The following is a 17,632-nucleotide window of genomic DNA, read 5'->3' on the forward strand; positions in this document are numbered from 1 at the left end:
ATGTATTTCTGAAATGACCATATAAGTATGTAGCAATACACCTATGTAATTATTACCAGGTAAATACAGAAAATGAGGGGTGAGCAGGCATTGCAGCTGTATCACAAGGTTTAGGCATGCAAAATAAGCGACATCAGTGCGATGTTGGATGCCCTTGATGCCTGATGCCAGTGACTCTATATGTTGCTGCACAGCGATGAGACGAAGATGAGGTCGAGTCATACGATGAAACCGGGGTAAGAACGGTAAGAACGCGGCCCATCTCGCATGACAGGGGGGGACGGACATGAATGTGGAAGAGGTGACGGCAAGGGGGGACGGCCATAAAGGGACGGGGACGGCCATGAAGGAAAGGGGGACGGCCATAAAGGAAAGGGGGACGGCCATAAAGGGAGGGGGACGGCCATAAAGGGACGGGGACGGTTGCATAAGGGGGGGGGACGGATGCAAATGCAGAAGAGGTGACGGCAAGGGGGACGGCCATAAAGGGAGGGGGACGGCCATAAAGGGACGGGGACGCTCCCACGACGGAGAAAGCACGGATTTCGATCGAAAGAAGGGCGGAGGCCCCAAAAAAGGACTGTGCGAAGGGGGACGGGGGGACGCTTACATGAGAATCGTCCCAATAAGGCAGGAGGGGGACGGGGACGTTTGCACCCCTGCAGACGGACAGCACATATAGATAGGTATTTGAGGCCTGTGAATCGATTGGGAATGGTCCCAGACCTTCCAGAGGTCAGCATTATTGTGATATGGGAGGTTGGCTCAAATATCGGTATTTTGAACATATCTCCACAATCCAACCGCTGTTTTTCTTAATTGTTGGCTCATATCCATCCTATCAATACCCTCTATGATATATACCAGCCCGCTAAAAGATATTTTTTCACAAGTTTGAAACCTATTTCTATTTTGACCCTATAAGTGATGGACAATTGACTTATCATTTACTTATCTATCCTATCTGTACTATAAAGGACCGAACAAGTTGTTAGAACATCTCAGGTCTTTTCATAGAGCCTGAGATGTAAGTCTCATATATTTTTCGCGTTATTCTAAAGAGCTAACATACCATTAGATATTTATTCTACTAGGTACTTTACCCGCTCTTACTTGAGGTCTTTTCATAGAGCCTGAGATATATTTATTCTACTAGCTCCCGCTTCGTGCACCACTCGCCTGAACTCACTTTATACAACACTGGATGTATACCAACCAAGTCATGTTCAATGTTCTCATACCAAGTTCAGTGACTCACCGGAGCCGCCATGTACCACATACCCATGTCAGTATAAGCACGAGCACCAGACTGCCATCATCATGCACCATTAGACAAAGGTCTCGAAAGACAACAGAAGTAATACAAGTTATTTACCTGTGGGCGCGATGTCCTCGCCTGTAATATTACTCCAATGGATTCGATGTACTGCACTAGTGACCATGACTGAGGTGAAGGACTTTATTTGTGTCAAAACGGAGGTAAGCTTGCCTTTTCCTCCTATGTGCGAGATTTCCCCTGGTATCTAGACATTCACACTGGTTTACGTTGATTATCAAAGCACGCTGCACGCCCTTCAGCTGGAGAGCGACGCAAATGATACGTTTCGGTGAGTACTTCTAGCGACTAGCAATTGGCGCAGGTTCAAGCATCGAGTTCAACACTCAGGGTGACGTGGGAGTACTATGATGTTGGTCAGTACTGGCAGACTGATGGGAAAAGCGTAGGTCCTGAGCAATCTATTTCCACCTCCGCCGCTTACGAGATGTGTATGACTCTCGCTCACCAGCAAGCTGGCTGACGCTGCGAAATGGAAGTTTACGAAGTGTTCGAAGTGATGTCCTGATTTATGCCTGCTGAATTGTTGTTACTACCTTTGAGCTTGCATGGCACGGTAGTGCTCGGAATACTATTTAACTTTGGCAATCTCACATCCGCGCAATGCATCAGGTTCTTCAAGAGTAGCAACAATTGTAGCTTGAATACCACTCAAATTGAAAGAGCTTCGAGGAGCCCTGAATTTGCCTTACGTCATCCAGTGCCTGTGGCAAGCTGCAGCCTCTCAGACTCGTTAGTGGCACCCGCACTGAACAACACCCTTCCTTGAAGTTTCTGAAGATGCGATGGAGTGTAAGAACTGCGAGCTGAGACAACGTCAGTACTATTGCGCCAACTGTCTCAGAAACCAGTACGTAAAATACCTGTCATGAAGCATGGCACCCTGCGCTGACCTGCCTGGCATGCAGTCTACGCGATTTTCGCCTTCAAACTCACCATTTTTCCTCGGACAGAGATGAGCATGTTGCTCGTGCATCTCGTGCACTCAAGTCTATCGAATCGGGTCGCCTCCTTCGTTCAGACATTGCACGAGCAGACCGCAGCCTCGATCAATTAACAGATGGTCTTGCCAAAGTGAGAAGAGACTGTGAGAGCAGTGCGTGTCTTACCCTGACTCACGTGTGTTGTTCTAACCTATCTAGAGCGCGACCGCCTTCGTACCCTCCGAGAGTCCCTTGCTCAGCGCAGACGCACACTTAACGCCGCACGCCTCCTCCCACCCCAATCACAAACGCTCACCAAGGAGTCTCAGGAACTTTCTGTGCTGAGTCAAACTATTGCTAGAGCACGCTCAGGCCTTGTCCAAGAACTAGTGGAGGTCTTTCACGTTGTCGAATTCGGCGGACGACCTGCAGTGGGCGGGCGACCAGGCGCAAGGGGAGAGTGGACTATTGGTGGATTGGTTTTGCCAGTACCAGGAGATGTTAGACGTACGTTACAAGTGCTTACTGCACCAAGGATTTGACCACACAAGACGTATCATAGGATACCCACCGGATCACATCAACGCCGTGATAACTCATACCATTCACTTTCTGGGACTTCTTACTTTCTACCTAGGCATCAAACTCCCTTTTGAAGTTTCGTGGTCCTGCAGAAGATTTGGGGTTGGTATGCCTTGGATCGGAGCAGGACGAGGGAGTGAATCCTGGGCAAAGTGCGTCTACTCTCCTCGCTTACTGCTTGAACTTCTTCGTTCATCATTCTCTCCTCCCACGCATAGATGGACAGCTAAACACCCTCTGCACCTCACCTCCAATCCTTCATCTACACCATCTTCACCCTCCTCCTCGCCGTCCCGTACTCCACCCGCCTCACTAGCTGACTCGGAAGCTCCAGAACAAGTCCCAGCACACAGCCAAAACCAATCATTCACTACGGGCTTTGCGATGCTTCTCTACAACGTGTGTTATCTTGCTCATACCCAAGGTGTCGAGATTCCTTTGTCCCAGGCAGGCGATGCATTGAGTAATTTGTGGGCTGTGTGTTGCAGCGGAGAGCTTGGGCGGTAAGTTATATTTTTACTCATATTTCGAGCCATCGGCGATCTATTTCTCCTTCATTGTTTATTCGTTCTCGTACATTTTTTTATCCAAAATCGATGTTCTTTGACTGACATCACGATAACCCGTTTCAGTCGGTCGCATTCTACCACCCCGCTGCTTTTTCCTCCAACCCCTCCCTCGTTCACGCTCGACTTTGCCCAGGTCCTGCAAGCCACTGCTGCTAGTCCTGCCCGAGCAGCACGAATACGCCCGGGACGTTCAGCGCAAGAAGCTGGCATCGGAAGAATGAGGAGTGAACGCATCGTGGAGGAAGAAGATGGCTGGGATGTGGTAGAGCTTGGGGGCGAAGAGGGATTTGGATAAATGGATGAGCTGGGAGAGACGGTGGATGATTAGATGGGTGGTGACTATAGATGTTTGGGACAGTTCGGTTTATGGGCTCACGTCGTGGATCGCACGAGACCATGGATTTGCATTAATTTTGGTGAGTACACATGTATATAAACAATCGGCATTGGTCTATATCTTATCCTGCTAGCTGTGTATCAACTTAGAGGCCTATGATGGTGCCGGTATCCATGTATTTTGTAGTCGTATATGTGCGTCTTGAGATGCGTCTTTGATTTGATTGCTGACGGCAAAAGATGAGCGTGTCACGGTGTCCCCTCAGGGCAGCAATCCTACATAGATACATCGATGAGTAGCGGCACTGAGTGAAATCGAAAGAGTCGCTCTATCTTCAAGGTGGGATCGAACTTTAACTCGGATCCCCAGTGGTTCGCTTGCAACTTGCTGTCTGCTCTTGTCTGCGCGCGACCTTGTTGACGCTGATCTCAGAAACTTGTCGTCCGCAGACACAAATCGTCAACGGTATATCGATCTTAGGTATTATGAGGCTTCTCTGAATCAGCTCTGCGCTCGTGAGTCTGCTCGCGTTTGCAAGGCTCAGCTTTGCGACATCGAGTTCTGGGGACTCGGTTCTCGTAGGTTCTCGTGTTGCTCGACCCGTTATTAGATAGGGAGAACAATTCGATCTTCTTTGGTGGACTTGAAAGTAAGTTGCTGAATGCTGAATGCTATATGGCGTTTGCTGACTCTGCCGCGCTTGGTAGAATGAGGCTATAACCTCACGTTCTGTGCTCTCAAGTACGTCAGTCCTGCAATCACCAACTACGGCGTGCTGAACTTTGACCACGTCATCCATTTTGCACCAGAAACAAAATGTAAGTTCAGAGTTACTCCTGGATATCAATCTACTAATTCTTTCACAGCATTCGCACAAGACATCATGCATCACCCCGTAGTCGCTCATAGGAGCTCGTAGGGCTCCTCTCAAAGAAAACCGACCACCTCATCGCGCTCTCTTCAACAAACCCCACTCACATCACTCGTAACCGAATTATCACTCATTCCACCACCTCCAGAAACACCATTCATCTCATTTCATCCCGTTCTCTCTGACCCAACCACAATCCCTGTCCCCATCCTAAGCTCATCTCCAATGCTCACCCCAGGTATCCTCCCGGCCTGGTTCTCCGGCGCCCCACGTGCGCTCGGTAGCAGCCCAATGCTCGTCCCCATCTTCCGCGCACCCGCAGAGCTTCGTAGCCGACTCCACAGACGGCTCCGGCGGAGACGCCGCCGTCGACGAAAGGCGGTGAAGGCTTATGGGCGGGCAGTCAGATGGGCCTCGTCACCGGATTCCAGACGAACGTAAACTCCCGCAGCGTTTTTGCAGGCGGCGCTTAGTTGTTCAGCGACGAATATGCGAGGAAGGAGGCTCCTTCTGGAACGCCGTCTGGAAACTCGGAGTTTGCGAGGGATGTTGCTGTGTGGGTTTTTTAGGGAAAGCTTGCGCTGCGTAATTGATAGCGTCGGGCATAATCGTGTTAGCTCAACTGAGGGGCCCTAGATGTATACCATCAACGATGAAATTGTAAGTTGCGAGCACGTTTCAAGTGGATCGTAATATGTCGTCTTGTATCAGGTATACATGGCGCATATCTCTTCACACGACAGCAAGACCTCGACGTGGAGGCCTTACAGCAGTATCGACGACTCGCAGTTGGAATTCTCGATGCTTGACACTCACATCCGCACTTCTCTACCGCCTGTTCCCGGCTCCCCAGGTACAACCAGGTTCAGTTTCGCGCTCCTGACAGGCACGGTATTTTCAAGTTCGTCTTGAACTGGAAGAGGAAGGGGTGAGTCAACAACAACTTGTTTATTTCGTCTCAACCTCCCAAACTAATCGTTTTCTAATCAAAGCTACTCATGCCTCTCATCGAGTACAACTGTCCCCGTCGTGCTGCCGAGGCATGACGGATACCCTCACTTTTCGAGCGCCGCGTGGCCACATTACACAGGAGCCATCAGCACAAGTGTCGCATTTTTTCTCTTTGCTGCTTTGTGGCTTGCAGGAGACGTCAAAGGCGGAAGAAGGCATCCAGGTGCTGAGCAGTCATTCTCTCTCTCCATTCTGTCTCAGATACAAAACTATATATATCCACTTCTTTCACACCTGGATGCTCTCGAGGACATTGAAGCTAGCAGATCCGACTCTAACTCACATCGGCTTTCATGACCTACCACTCCCACAAGTGCCGATTCTGGATCTTGAGTTTTCGCAGTTCGACAACGATTTTTCACATATACCACCATCTAATGGGGTTGTGATAAACCCCAGCGGCTCAGTGCAGACCAAAAATGCTCGAGGGCTTCTATGTTCAAGCTTACAACAAGACTACAAAATTGCGTCATAGTACTTCAGTCATATTTTATGCATTCAAGTATTTGAGATTTACTCTATTCCAAGATCTGCCATCAACCGCACTGCACCAATGCGAAATCAGAATACGACTCACTGTAGTTCACTGTCGCGACATGCTACTCACTCGTCATGATATGCAGAAAAAGAGGAGCTACCACGCCAGTAAGTCGTGTGATTAAATCCAGGACGTAGACTACTCATACTCACAATAAATATGGAAAAATCGAGGCTATAGCTTACGCCGCTTCCCCAATCCACCCTGACCGGCCGCTGCACTTTTCCGTTTGACGCTCTCCACGAGGTTCTTGAGGCTGGTGTCATCCACCTTTGCGGGGGCTCGTGTATTTTTCTCGTCTTCAGGGCGACTCCTTTTTTGGTGCTTCGTTCGTTCATCAAGAAGGGCCACCATACTTTTTGTCTTTTTGAAGCTGTGAATATATCAGCGCCGTTTGACAACGCAGAGGACGATACTAACTGAGGATTACTGGGATCGATGGCGAATTGATAATCCTCGTGGATTGCCTTGAACCGGTCATCTTTAACGTCGACAACGAACTCATCCTCGACTTCATCATCTTCATGGTCCGCCTTCTTTTTTCCCCTTTTCTTTTTGCCCTTCTTCTCCGCCTTGTCGATGGTCTTCATATCCTGGCGTGGCGTTGGCTCATGGGCGTCCCGTGTTCTCGAAACTTGCTTCATCGACTTCGATGTCTTCTCCGCCTCAGATTCAACCTCGCTCCCACTGTCACTTGCGCCCTCGAAAAAGTCGTCATCAAAAGAGACCTTTTTCCCGGACTGCTGTCCACCTTCAATATCCACGTCTGCCGTAGCCTTCACTCTGACCTCTTCCTTTCTCTTTTTACGTTTCTCCCTCATCTTCCTTTGATATTTCTCCATCGTCGTCTCGTCCCCAGGATTTTTGGCCTCAGTGAGACCAGGAGTAAAGGTGATCTCCATGTCCACATCGTCATGTTGTCCCGCCTCATCATCCCGACCCCACCCCTCCGGAAGTTCGTCATCATCTCCGGCAAGAAGCAACGCACGAAGCTTGTCTCTCTGGGCGTTCTTCTGGCTCTTCTTCTTCGACGCAGGATCTGGATCATTATCGGACTCAGAAGATGAGGATGCGATATACGCCTTGAAGTCGGCTTCGTCGATCTCTTTCTTGGTTAGTGGTCGTCTAGTAATGTGATTGCGCTCCGGATCATCATCGTCCCAAGTGAGCTTGACTTTTGAATGACGGAGAGCCTAAGAGCGAAAACTAGGTGAAAAATAAAAAATGACGATGGAATCCCCCTACATCTGTCACGAACTCTACGGCTCGATACCGCGTTCCGGGATCATCTATTGCCTCGTCGCTGTGCGTGGTCCCGATTAGATGAATGACCTATGATACCAAATTGGACTCACCGATATTCTTCATCGAATGTCATCTCATCGGGCACAAAGCTAAGATCAAATACATTTGCTGAACGCTCAAGTTCAGTACCTTCGAGTTCGTTGTAAATGTGCACAGCAGCTTCGACGGTGTCACATTCAACAATCGCGTAATAATACCTTTGAGTGTTTCGTTGAATACTGCAACCAACACATTTAAGAGGTAGCGCACCGTAGTCTTTCTAACTGGTACTTTCTCAGAGCGTTTTCATCATAGTCCGCTCCGTCTCCAGTTTCGTAAATCGTCCGTTCATTGACATCGTCTTCGTTTTCTACCTTCTTCTGCTTGAATACCTCTACAGGCGGTCCCTCCTCCTCCTCCCTGGCGATGCGCTCTTTCCCAAACTCACTTGGATATACACGGACGCTCAGCACCTTCCCTCTTGCGACCGTTGCCTTGGCGCTTTTCGTGTTCTTGACAAACTTTTCCTCCTCGAGTCGCGTTGGTACAGATGCTGGAAGGGTAGCAGGCGCAGCCGGCGAAACAAGTGACGAAAATATTTTGTAAAGATGCGCTGCGCGGACATGGTCCCAATCAAGATTAACAACAGCCAATCTTCTGGTTTTCTCCGCAGCTTCTTTACTGTCGTCTTCTGAAACTGTTTTTGCATATGCAGCAGCTTGCGCATCCAGATCGGCAAAGGTGCTCTCATCAAGATCGATCTCGCCTTCTTCATCGAGGTCTCTGCCTAACGTGATAAATCCCGGGCCATCGCTCTCCTCGTCAGAGTCGCCTGCACCCTCGCTTTCCACCTCTGATTCTGAGGATTCCATGAGGACGCCGCCACGAGCGTAGTCAGGTAGCGTAGAGGTCGGAGGCTCTGGTTCCTCATTTTCATGCTCCAGTCGATAAAACCGCCTGAGGGTGTCTTTCTCATGAGTCCCGGAAACTTTGCGACCAAATTTATCCACTCTGCCTGTAGGCACATTGTGAAGTGAGGAACAGCAGAAGATCAAGTGTGAAGCGCACCCAGTTTTTCTTTGCCTTTGCCTTTTTGTTTCAATTTCGTTTTTCCAGACCCGTCTTCGTCAAAAATTCCTTTAAAACGCTCATCGACGACAACTTTTGACTGGTGTTTCTTGGGGCGTCGGAAACGGGGGTCGGTCTTCAACCGCGCAAATCGTGGATCAGACATCGTGCGTCAACGATGAGACAAGTCAAAGACTAAGTAATATACGCTGGTGGGTGCTATTGCGTGACAAAATAAAATAGGTGCTTAGAGGCTGTGCACGAACGGTACCATGAAGCTAACACCTACCTTGAAGTGAATCTGATCCAAATTACCACCTGGTGGTCAACTTAAGCGTCTGTGCGTGGCCCTGCAGGCGTGATGATTCCTAGAAAACTAAGAACTTGCTATGCGTTTAATCTGTATGACACCACGTGATCTTCGTTTTCGACTTTTCCTCTCGCTTTGCGAGATTCTACCATCGCGAATGACGCGACCAACGCCGTCTTCCGACGATGCAAAGGAGGACGGATTTGCTAGTCTACGGACAAGTATCCTCGGAACCAACAACCAAGTTCCCAAATGGGCTCCAGTGACCTTGGTGAGTAGCCCGGTTATACATCAATTGGATGGCCTCGTACTCAGTTCATATGCACTGGTAATTGCAGCTGACCGTTTCGTCTGTGGCCCTTGTAGCGCCGATAGTCATGTTACGACGGTATAGGCGCGGTGTTATTGCCCAGAATCTTCAAGAAGCTACAGCGCCTCGTCGAAGGGGGCGTGGACTTCCACCGACCCCCTTCGAATCACATTCTCCCCCAATACGATCCCGTCCTACCTCACAACCAATACTGAGAGGGGTCCCGGCCCATCCGCCACCTCTGAATCTACCCGTATCGAATACAGATAGCGGCGAACAATTTTTCAACGCTCCTCTGTACACCTTCAAAGCATTCAGCATTGCTACGGCTCTTGTGACGCTGGGTGCGACGGCCTCTATTTGGGGAGTAATGAAAGCTCTAAATGCTCGTGATGTCCGTCTTTCCATTCTATGGGGTTTCTTCTGGAACTCAGGCCCATCCTTCCTATAGACCAACGAATTTGCGGAACGTCTGCGCCATGCAGTGCTGACCAAATTACCCGTTCTCTCATACCGAATATATCGTCCAGCCGAACCTCACCAAGACGGTGGTGATGATTCTTCGCTAGCGGAGAACTCTGCATCGGAACCTGTAGAATGGAATTGGAAAGAAGCAGAGGAGCGTCTTAGAGAAGCGTTTGACAAGGGGGGATTTTATAGCTGGGCATCGGCTGCCCTCGTAGAGGTGGAGGCAGAAGCAACGGTTGAAAGAACAAGAAGGGGTATCATTCAAGACCAGAGGCCGACTAGTTGATATTTAGCAGATCTTACTTCCAAGCGAATGATTAGCAATATAGCGCGGGCATGGTGCATGCATATATCATGGTAGGCATAAGCAGGTGTAAAAGAAGTGTGGATCATGCAGCAATGCGATGCGACATCCTATCAAGATGTCAAATATTTTGTATCCATGCAGTGCCAGCGTCATCTATGCCTTCGCCAAGCTCTTCCTGACCACGTCTCTCCGCTGCTTCTTTGCGACCATGACGTTGAACCGCTCAAAGTCATTCAGTGATCGTCTCTTCTCCATGGCAGCACGTTTCTTGGCCCATGTCGAGGACTCCCACTTAGCAATGGTACCCTCCTTGTCCAGCTGCTTCAGAATGACACCAGACCCTGCGCCGCGAGGAAGTTTTGTTAGAGCGAGAGGGGTGAGGGTTAGGTGGCGGTAGGGGAAGGATTGGCGCGGTACGCCGGTGGTTGGGCCATCGATGATTGCCTATACATTGACAGGACAAGTGTGAGAACAGCTCGAGTTTTCTGGGATATGATATATTGCACGTACCCGGTTGTGGTCTATGATCTCAACAATGATGGCGATCTTGCCTGAAAATGGGCCGGACTTGAGAAGGACCACTGTTAACAATTTAGCTCATTCAGTGCAACGTCGAGTCGGAACCAATCGTACCTCGTCCAACTTCGACGAAACGCTTGAAAGTTGAGTCCTACAAGGGAATATCAATATTAGATTTTGATTCAGATGAGCACAGAGAATGATCGATTGGTATGCGCCATATGATACGGGTTCCACCAATGCATCAACTACATCGGATATGTGAACGCCTGCATCCATCTTAACCTCGACCAGTTTCCATCGAAAGGCATGTCGGAAGCGGCGCGATTCTTGATCAAGGGTTCTGAAAACAAAAGGACGGCGACTTACAGTCATAGGGATTGCTTGAGGGTGTCCGTCGACGTCGTTGATGCTGGTCGTGCAGTTGAGAATGGTTTGTCGGAGTTTGGCGCGGGATTTACCGAGATGATTATTTCAGATGCCGTAAAAGCAAGTACGTGCTATAGTGGATCTACAAATCGATTGGACATGTACTGTATACTGTTAACTGCAGCGAGAATGTGTCAAGGAAATGTGGGCTGAGAAGCAAAAAGATATATGAGGAACGCAAACACCGTGAGTGAGTCAACGCGCTTTGTCTCTGGCATCGCATCACAATGCCGGAGACCAAGCGCGTTGCCCAATTGAAAACGGACAAAGTGGCAAGGTGAGGAGTGTTAGAGGCACATGTAGGCATCGCGAAAGCAGTTGATACAATGGTACACGAACGGTACAGGCCCTACAGGATACGAAAACTGAGTGATCAATCATCTCTATTATGCTCTTGTCGGGGGTTCGACGAAGATCCTGCTTGGTGCTGACGCAGTGTTAATACAACACAGGCAGTATGTCACGGAGTAAATACGCACCTGTCTTAGTTTTGCCAGATGGATCTTCAGTGTTTCTGCATAGTTCTCAAACCCTAGAGACACCATGGCGTACAAAATATCTTCTCCTCCGATTGTTTTCCGCTTCTCCATTTGACATTTCTCAGCGGCCTCGGAGGTAATGAAGCTTATGAACTCTGAAACACATTCCTGCACGCACTCCTTGGCATCCTTGGCGATTTTAGCGGTGTGTGGAACGGACTGCTTCATGATACGGGAGACATTGGCAATCTATTGAACAAGTAAGCAAGGCCATTAAGCCCGACGGATGATAGTGCGTACTGGTAGGAATCGGTCCTGCTCGCGGTACTCTCCCACCTCTTGGTCTGTGATGGGCGTCGGTTGCGGCGGCTCGTGTACAGTCTCTGGAATACTACCTGACCCATCTTCCTGAGGCGCGATCATGGGTTGAATTTCTGACATTTCGACCGATAAGTGCGAGAATACTTAGCACTGCGTATGCTCAGCGCTAGCTGAAGGGTTACTGAAAGGGTCATATTCGTCACCACCAGAGCGACTTTTGCTGACCTTCGAAGGCGATGGAATGCCGTGAAGTTCCCACCGTCGGTGGCGGCATTTCCCAAAACAGTACTTCACGGCACCCCGGGTCCAAGAACATGGGAGCGCCGCTCACTCGTAAATCTATTCGCACCACTTACTCGGACGGATTTCATACATGACGTGCTCGCAATCTTCCCCCTGACGATAGATGGGCCTACGTTCTATTCAACTCCCGGGGCGGCGGCACCGAGTGAAACACGTACGTTCAATGTGGCAGGTGCATAGCTCTAGCATATACATGCAGAGGTGATAGGGACGTATAAGCCACCCGTGTGGAGGCGCGTACTAACCAGTCAGCCAGCTAGAGTTTGATGCAGCGCCGTTTATTCAATGTATGATGGTACGCCCTGCCGTATCATGGCATCATATTTGTAATATTCCGTGAGTCGCCAATCTTACCTCCTTTTCCCAGCGTTCCGATTTGATCACTTCGACCTATCTCTCACAGCATGTGATTGTTGCCGGTGAGCGCCTATTGCGCCTTTATCTGTGGTCAGCCGTTAGTAACTGATAATAACTAAATACCTTCGCAGAACTCTCCAAAACGTGAGGGTCTAAAAGAGCTCTCAAAACAGTAGTGGGCCTCAAGCTCTGTTTGAAACCACCGAAGCCGTTCCCTTTCCTGCGCTTGTGCTCTCAAACGTTACGCCTGTTCACACCTCCATCCTTCAAGTTCATGTCGACACTCCCTCGACACCACTACAACAGCCAGAGAACCCTCCGAGGACAGAATGCCGTCCTGTATCAGGCTGCTGCACGAGCTTTGGCGGAAAGGAAGACATGAACACCGCAACAGGGGTACACAATTCCGAACTTTGAACGTTTCATATACAGTATTTTCATAATTTATATCGCCCACTCTCCGGATATTTTAAAGTGCGTCATAGGACATCGTCAAGCGCACAGAGATTTGTTTACTCCCATGATTGTCATCCGAGGTCCTGCAATTCTGTGCAATTCTGTCATGCTAACTTTCCTGGTCAGGGAGATATTCCTGGATCCGGAATACACCCACACTAAACATTCGGTTAATGCGTTCGACGTCTACAGAACCTATGTTGGTGTTATATCTAGGCACGTCGAACAACAACAGAAGGTTCTAGGTGCATTGTTGCTGGAACGCTTACTAAACCTGATATTTGTTCGACATTCATTAGAATTGGATCGAAGCAGGAAGTAAGTACTCTGAGCACACCCAATTAAATATCACCTATCCGCATATTCAAACGTAACGACAAAGTCAATCCAGCAGGCATAAATAAGAACAGCACTACAACCCGAGTGCATCCCCATTGCGTCGGCGAGAAACACTCTTTGGGACTCCAAAGTCTGCACTTAAGACCTGTAGGAGACTGGATTAAGTTCCAGCCATCCCACGACAATCAAATCGCAAAATTACCTGAAAATTCAGATATAGAAAGGAAGATGGGACCCTTTCGTCTCCTTTCCACAAAGTAGGACGTGAAGTCCCAGAACAGGAGAACATCGTTGATTGCATCCACTTCGATGCCGACGACGCCCGTGGCTAGGCCTTGCGGCGTCCTATTCAAGTCAACCTCGGTGTCGCTGTTGAACTTGAGAGCACCCGTCGCTTGAGTGAGGAGGAAGTGTGTAAGGGCGGACACACTCAGACAGATTTGAAGCGTGACAATCATGGCATCGGTATCGATGGCGAGGTCGAGCTGGTGGAGGGTGTGAATACGGTTCTAAAGGGTGTGTGAACGTCGATAGCAACGGTGACTGACCTCAACAGAGCCAAGCACAATCTTGTAGACTTTGATGTCATCTCCCGGAGAACTCTAATGTATATATTTGGCTTGTCCATCATCGAGCTTTACTTTCTCGATGCACTCTCTGAAAAACCTCAGGTGCACTAGGGAATTTTGGGTTAGGTCCGTGATCTACCCGGAGTCCGGCGTACTCACGAGTAGTATCTATGAGACCGCGAAATGAGCATTGCGCCGAAGTACTGGAAAAATATGAATAAAAGACCTTCGGCGTTCGTGGAATCAACTTCGACGAAGAAGTGAGGCTCGACATATTGTAGGGTCTGTGAGCGAGAGGGACAGTTAGGCTACATGGCTAGAGAGGATGGAAATAAAACGCGCAGACTTTATACCACGGGCACATCGTTATTATGGTTAACAACTGAGGCACCTTGACACCTAGAACTGCACGATGAAGGCACCAGGCCACCGGCCTTCGTCAGCGTGCGATCTAGAAACGGTTTATGCGACTGTCCATATTTCTGGACCTGGAATGGAAGCAGACTTTTTTAGCCGCGCATGCATGCAGATGCGAGTGCACTAACGAGATGGAGTACCTTGTACCTTCAAAGACCGTTAGAAATCCCCCTGGTGGTGGAGGTACATGTCCATTTAGATCCTTCGTTCGCCTTTACGCATTTGACTGATGCAGAAAACTCATAGATGGAGTATAGATACATGCCTTGATAAATACCTCCTGCGCACCTTTCGACGGCGAATTCCACCAGCTGCCGACAGCGGTCGAAATGCAAAGCCAGATAGTAGTAAGGATTATCCCTAATCATCCCTGATGGTCGGAAAATATAACGTGAGACCTTGCACTGCAGATATTAGTGGTAGTGAAAGTGAAAGCCCTACATCCTTCCGTTATGATTCTACCTCTGCCAGTGGCACGCATCGGAATTTACTTCAAGAAATAGTTGGGGACAAGATGTCGGGGCCAGATTTCACCGCGGCATCATACTGAAGAATCTAGAGGATGACACGTCAATTAGTTTGCTAATTCATGACAAGCTTGAAGCTGCTGGCCCCTGGTAGGCACGACCAGGGAAAAATACATCGGGACAATGCAGCTCCCGCCCTTTCTCGGGCCTGAACAAGTTCCCGTATGTTGAACCAAATCCCAACGGGACCTGACAAACAAAGTGCATTTGAACGACACCCTTGCGCTAGCCTGAGACTCTGAGTCAACGCAATTTCGATGGAGAAAGTATATTATGTAGTTGAAATATTGAAGTTGTTGAGCTATATATACGGAAAAAAAGTATTATGTACTGACTAAGCAACTGGCGTTCACTCCAAAATGGACTCAAGCGCTGAACGTCACTCACTAATAAAACGCGTAAGGTGAAGGAACTTCGACCAAAAGTCACTGGGTACCTCCATCTGCAGTGAAATTATGATATTTGAAGGTACAAGGCACTCCCTTCCGTTAGTGTACTGATGGCTGCGTGTGGCACGGCCGAAAACATAATGGCTGCTCCCATTTCCAGGTCGCACAACTTGTCGTTCGGTCGCATCGAGAATTAATTAAGCGACGTACGTAGTTATCTTTTGAGATAATTCATATGTTCTGAACTTCTGATTTGGCTAATAGGCACGAGTATATACTGAAAAAACCTAATGAGCATGTTTATAATCTTTCCACAGGCACTGAGTCTATCCGTTACAAGTACTCATGTTCGGAGTGCCTGACCCCATGTACGTGATATTCATCATAGACAAGAGCCAGGCTATAAAACGGGCAGTTGCAAAAACTTCTTCCACAGCAGCTTTAGCACTTGATTCCTCAGTGTAAGATGACGAATATCATCGAAAAGCCCACTCAACATCATTCCGAGATGTCGAGCACATCCTATACAACTCGACCCAACGATATCTCACCCACAAGCGTTGTTAACGACTGCGATCAATGCTCTCGGTACCCCAATCGATGGTCAAACATCAGGTAGTACCTATCCTCAAAATATTGACACTAGTTGATTGGACCTGTTACAGGGAATACATCTCCGCACCTGCAGCCGAGTTCATGGGTGCCTTCATTTTATGTGTGTTTGGGTGTGGTGGCAATTGCCAGGCGAATCTTTCCGCCAATACAAGTGTGTCTGCCAGCCCTAAGGGCGTGAGTTCTAGGCATTGAACGCGATGGGTGGACTAAAGCTCACTAGTACCTTTCAAAGGATGTTGTCACGTCCAACCTCTGTTGGGCCCTTGGTGAGTGGCCCTTGTATTTTCGTGCGTCAACATCTTGCTTACAAGCTGCTCAGGACTCTCCCTCGGTGTGTGGATCTCTGCAAACTACTCAGGTGGTCATGTGAACCCTGCGGTGAGTGCATCCTCAATATTTTTGCATGCAACTATTTGTGTTGACTACCAGTAAGGTCACCATAGCGCTTGCTACTGTCCGCGGGTTTCCCTGGAAGAAAGTTCCCATCTACCTCCTCGCGCAACTTCTGGGAGCCTTGTGTGGATCAGGTGTGGTCTACGCCACTTATTACCATGCAATCAACCTCGTCGAAGGGGGTTCCAATATTCGTACAATTGCGGTAACTGGTGACCTTTTTGCGACTTACGCAGTAAGTTTTGCTTTTTGTTGACATGACTTCCTCTGTCTTATGTGCATCGAGGCCGATTACCTCACTCCAGTCTCCGCCTTCTTCACCGAAGTGAGTCCACGCATAAATAACAGTCTTCGATCGTGAATGGATACTGACGACCAGATGTAGTTTGTAGGGTCTGCTATGCTCATCACTGGAATTTTCATGTTCACAGATAAAACAAATGGCCCTACACCTCCCGGCGTGCTTCCTGTTGGTATATTTTTTACAGTCCTTGCCATCAGCTCTGCTCTTGGCATGAATACTGGAGCGGCCCTTAACCCCGCTCGTGACCTGGGCCCCCGTCTCCTCACTGCCATGGTTGGATATGGTCGCGAAGTCTTCGATTTCAGGACGCAATATTGGTTCTGGTGCCCTATCCTTGGCCCGGTTTTTGGCATGATTATGGCTGCGTTCTTTTACGATGCCATGCTGTACAAGGGTTCCGATAGTATTTTGAATAAGCCGTGCGTTCTATGTCTGTGGATGATGTAGATACTAACCCGTTTGTTTTAGGACGGAAAAGGCTGAAAGGCACCACTTGCACTTATGCGCTCAACGAACCAATAGGCTTCCTGTGGTTGCAGACACAGTTTGACGGCAAACGCTTGGTGGCATTGGTGATCGAATGATGCTCCAGGTGTACTTTTCACTGAAGTCCCGATGACCATCATACTGCATATTTCTATTCTATCGAAGTCCGTGAAATATTATTGGTTTGTGTTGACCTTCTGGTAGGAGGATTCCTGAGTGACACTATGTAGAGGTACTTTGCCTCGTCCAATACACCGTGAAGAGAATTTCTCTAACAATTCAAGTTTTTTTCCCTTCAAATCAAGTAGACTGACCGGATCCTACAAGTTTCTAAAATCGTCCTGGATTGTAGTATGTTGAATAGAACCGGAAAGCCACTCCCTGAATAACTGAAGGCACCTAACTGCGTGATGAAGGTACGCAAACACTACGAGTTGCAATGAAATCAACAAGTTCGCTCGCCATTCCCAGTTTCTCATTCAGCACTTACACGTGTTCCCCAATCTCCATCTATTCTCGTATAGCTTTGTACAAACCTCCCGGACTCGCTTCGCTCCACAAAAACTCTGGCACGTCCAAGATATCAATCACAAGATTTACATCGCGTCTCACTCAGGCTTGGATAGCTTGCCCGTGAGCCTCATCGCATCACGGCGTTCGAGGTCGAGGGCGCCCCAGGATGCGAGCTGCCATATAGATGGCGCTGCGGGAGAAGAGTATAGAAGAGGCGACAGAGTCGTGGTGTGCGAGGAGTATGGATTGCGCAATTTGAGTAGATGCGAGGGTGAGTTCGGTGCTACGTTGTTTTAGCAACA

The 17,632-nt window shown here is 48.8% G+C and overlaps 8 protein-coding genes across 8 annotated transcripts; 4 read left to right on the forward strand and 4 right to left on the reverse strand.

Annotated features, from left to right (window-relative positions):
* Positions 1-133: 133 nt before the first annotated feature.
* EDB91DRAFT_1255596 (uncharacterized protein) lies at positions 134-743 on the reverse strand (the record flags this gene model as incomplete). The annotated part of the gene is made up of 2 exons (XM_041324008.1): positions 134-659; positions 727-743. The coding sequence occupies 2 exons, from the start codon at positions 741-743 to the stop codon at positions 134-136; spliced, it is 543 nt and encodes a 180-aa protein (XP_041170075.1).
* Positions 744-2,121: 1,378 nt separating this feature from the next.
* Positions 2,122-3,705, forward strand: EDB91DRAFT_1240083 (UV radiation resistance protein/autophagy-related protein 14; the record flags this gene model as incomplete). Its single annotated transcript, XM_041321955.1, has 5 exons — positions 2,122-2,186; positions 2,245-2,432; positions 2,479-2,766; positions 2,822-3,344; positions 3,474-3,705. 5 exons carry the CDS (start codon positions 2,122-2,124, stop codon positions 3,703-3,705), a joined length of 1,296 nt encoding a protein of 431 aa, XP_041170076.1.
* Positions 3,706-3,905: 200 nt separating this feature from the next.
* On the forward strand, positions 3,906-6,104 carry EDB91DRAFT_1240084 (Oligosaccharyltransferase 48 kDa subunit beta-domain-containing protein; the record flags this gene model as incomplete). Its single annotated transcript, XM_041321956.1, has 14 exons — positions 3,906-3,922; positions 4,253-4,329; positions 4,358-4,396; positions 4,461-4,565; positions 4,614-4,642; positions 4,667-4,915; positions 4,963-5,070; positions 5,092-5,174; positions 5,215-5,230; positions 5,255-5,278; positions 5,330-5,455; positions 5,482-5,546; positions 5,611-5,792; positions 5,944-6,104. The coding sequence occupies 14 exons, from the start codon at positions 3,906-3,908 to the stop codon at positions 6,102-6,104; spliced, it is 1,281 nt and encodes a 426-aa protein (XP_041170077.1).
* EDB91DRAFT_1172489 (uncharacterized protein) lies at positions 5,982-8,880 on the reverse strand. The gene is made up of 9 exons (XM_041320258.1): positions 8,809-8,880; positions 8,520-8,738; positions 7,722-8,466; positions 7,523-7,669; positions 7,413-7,470; positions 6,588-7,360; positions 6,320-6,540; positions 6,207-6,263; positions 5,982-6,147 (listed from the first exon to the last, which is right to left on the reverse strand). The coding sequence occupies exons 2-7, from the start codon at positions 8,683-8,685 to the stop codon at positions 6,342-6,344; spliced, it is 2,088 nt and encodes a 695-aa protein (XP_041170078.1). The 5' UTR covers positions 8,686-8,738; positions 8,809-8,880; the 3' UTR covers positions 5,982-6,147; positions 6,207-6,263; positions 6,320-6,341.
* Positions 8,881-8,986: 106 nt separating this feature from the next.
* On the forward strand, positions 8,987-9,893 carry EDB91DRAFT_1255599 (uncharacterized protein; the record flags this gene model as incomplete). The annotated part of the gene is made up of 3 exons (XM_041324009.1): positions 8,987-9,100; positions 9,168-9,533; positions 9,591-9,893. 3 exons carry the CDS (start codon positions 8,987-8,989, stop codon positions 9,891-9,893), a joined length of 783 nt encoding a protein of 260 aa, XP_041170079.1.
* Positions 9,829-10,905, reverse strand: EDB91DRAFT_162945 (ribosomal protein L14-domain-containing protein). Its single transcript, XM_041326277.1, has 4 exons — positions 10,803-10,905; positions 10,548-10,584; positions 10,425-10,495; positions 9,829-10,358 (listed from the first exon to the last, which is right to left on the reverse strand). The coding sequence occupies exons 1-4, from the start codon at positions 10,806-10,808 to the stop codon at positions 10,068-10,070; spliced, it is 405 nt and encodes a 134-aa protein (XP_041170080.1). The 5' UTR covers positions 10,809-10,905; the 3' UTR covers positions 9,829-10,067.
* A 330-nt stretch (positions 10,906-11,235) lies between these two features.
* Positions 11,236-11,782, reverse strand: EDB91DRAFT_1063371 (histone-fold-containing protein; the record flags this gene model as incomplete). The annotated part of the gene is made up of 3 exons (XM_041314609.1): positions 11,236-11,289; positions 11,342-11,590; positions 11,642-11,782. The coding sequence occupies 3 exons, from the start codon at positions 11,780-11,782 to the stop codon at positions 11,236-11,238; spliced, it is 444 nt and encodes a 147-aa protein (XP_041170081.1).
* A 3,576-nt stretch (positions 11,783-15,358) lies between these two features.
* EDB91DRAFT_163308 (major intrinsic protein superfamily membrane channel protein) lies at positions 15,359-17,143 on the forward strand. The gene is made up of 9 exons (XM_041326278.1): positions 15,359-15,387; positions 15,435-15,634; positions 15,685-15,808; positions 15,867-15,900; positions 15,954-16,012; positions 16,068-16,262; positions 16,314-16,352; positions 16,413-16,750; positions 16,800-17,143. Exons 2-9 carry the CDS (start codon positions 15,486-15,488, stop codon positions 16,879-16,881), a joined length of 1,020 nt encoding a protein of 339 aa, XP_041170082.1. The 5' UTR covers positions 15,359-15,387; positions 15,435-15,485; the 3' UTR covers positions 16,882-17,143.
* Positions 17,144-17,632: the final 489 nt, after the last annotated feature.

Source organism: Suillus paluster, assembly GCF_016628075.1.
Source record: "Suillus paluster strain FC165 chromosome Unknown EDB91scaffold_147, whole genome shotgun sequence".
In the NCBI taxonomy this organism is placed as follows: Eukaryota; Fungi; Basidiomycota; class Agaricomycetes; order Boletales; family Suillaceae; genus Suillus; species Suillus paluster.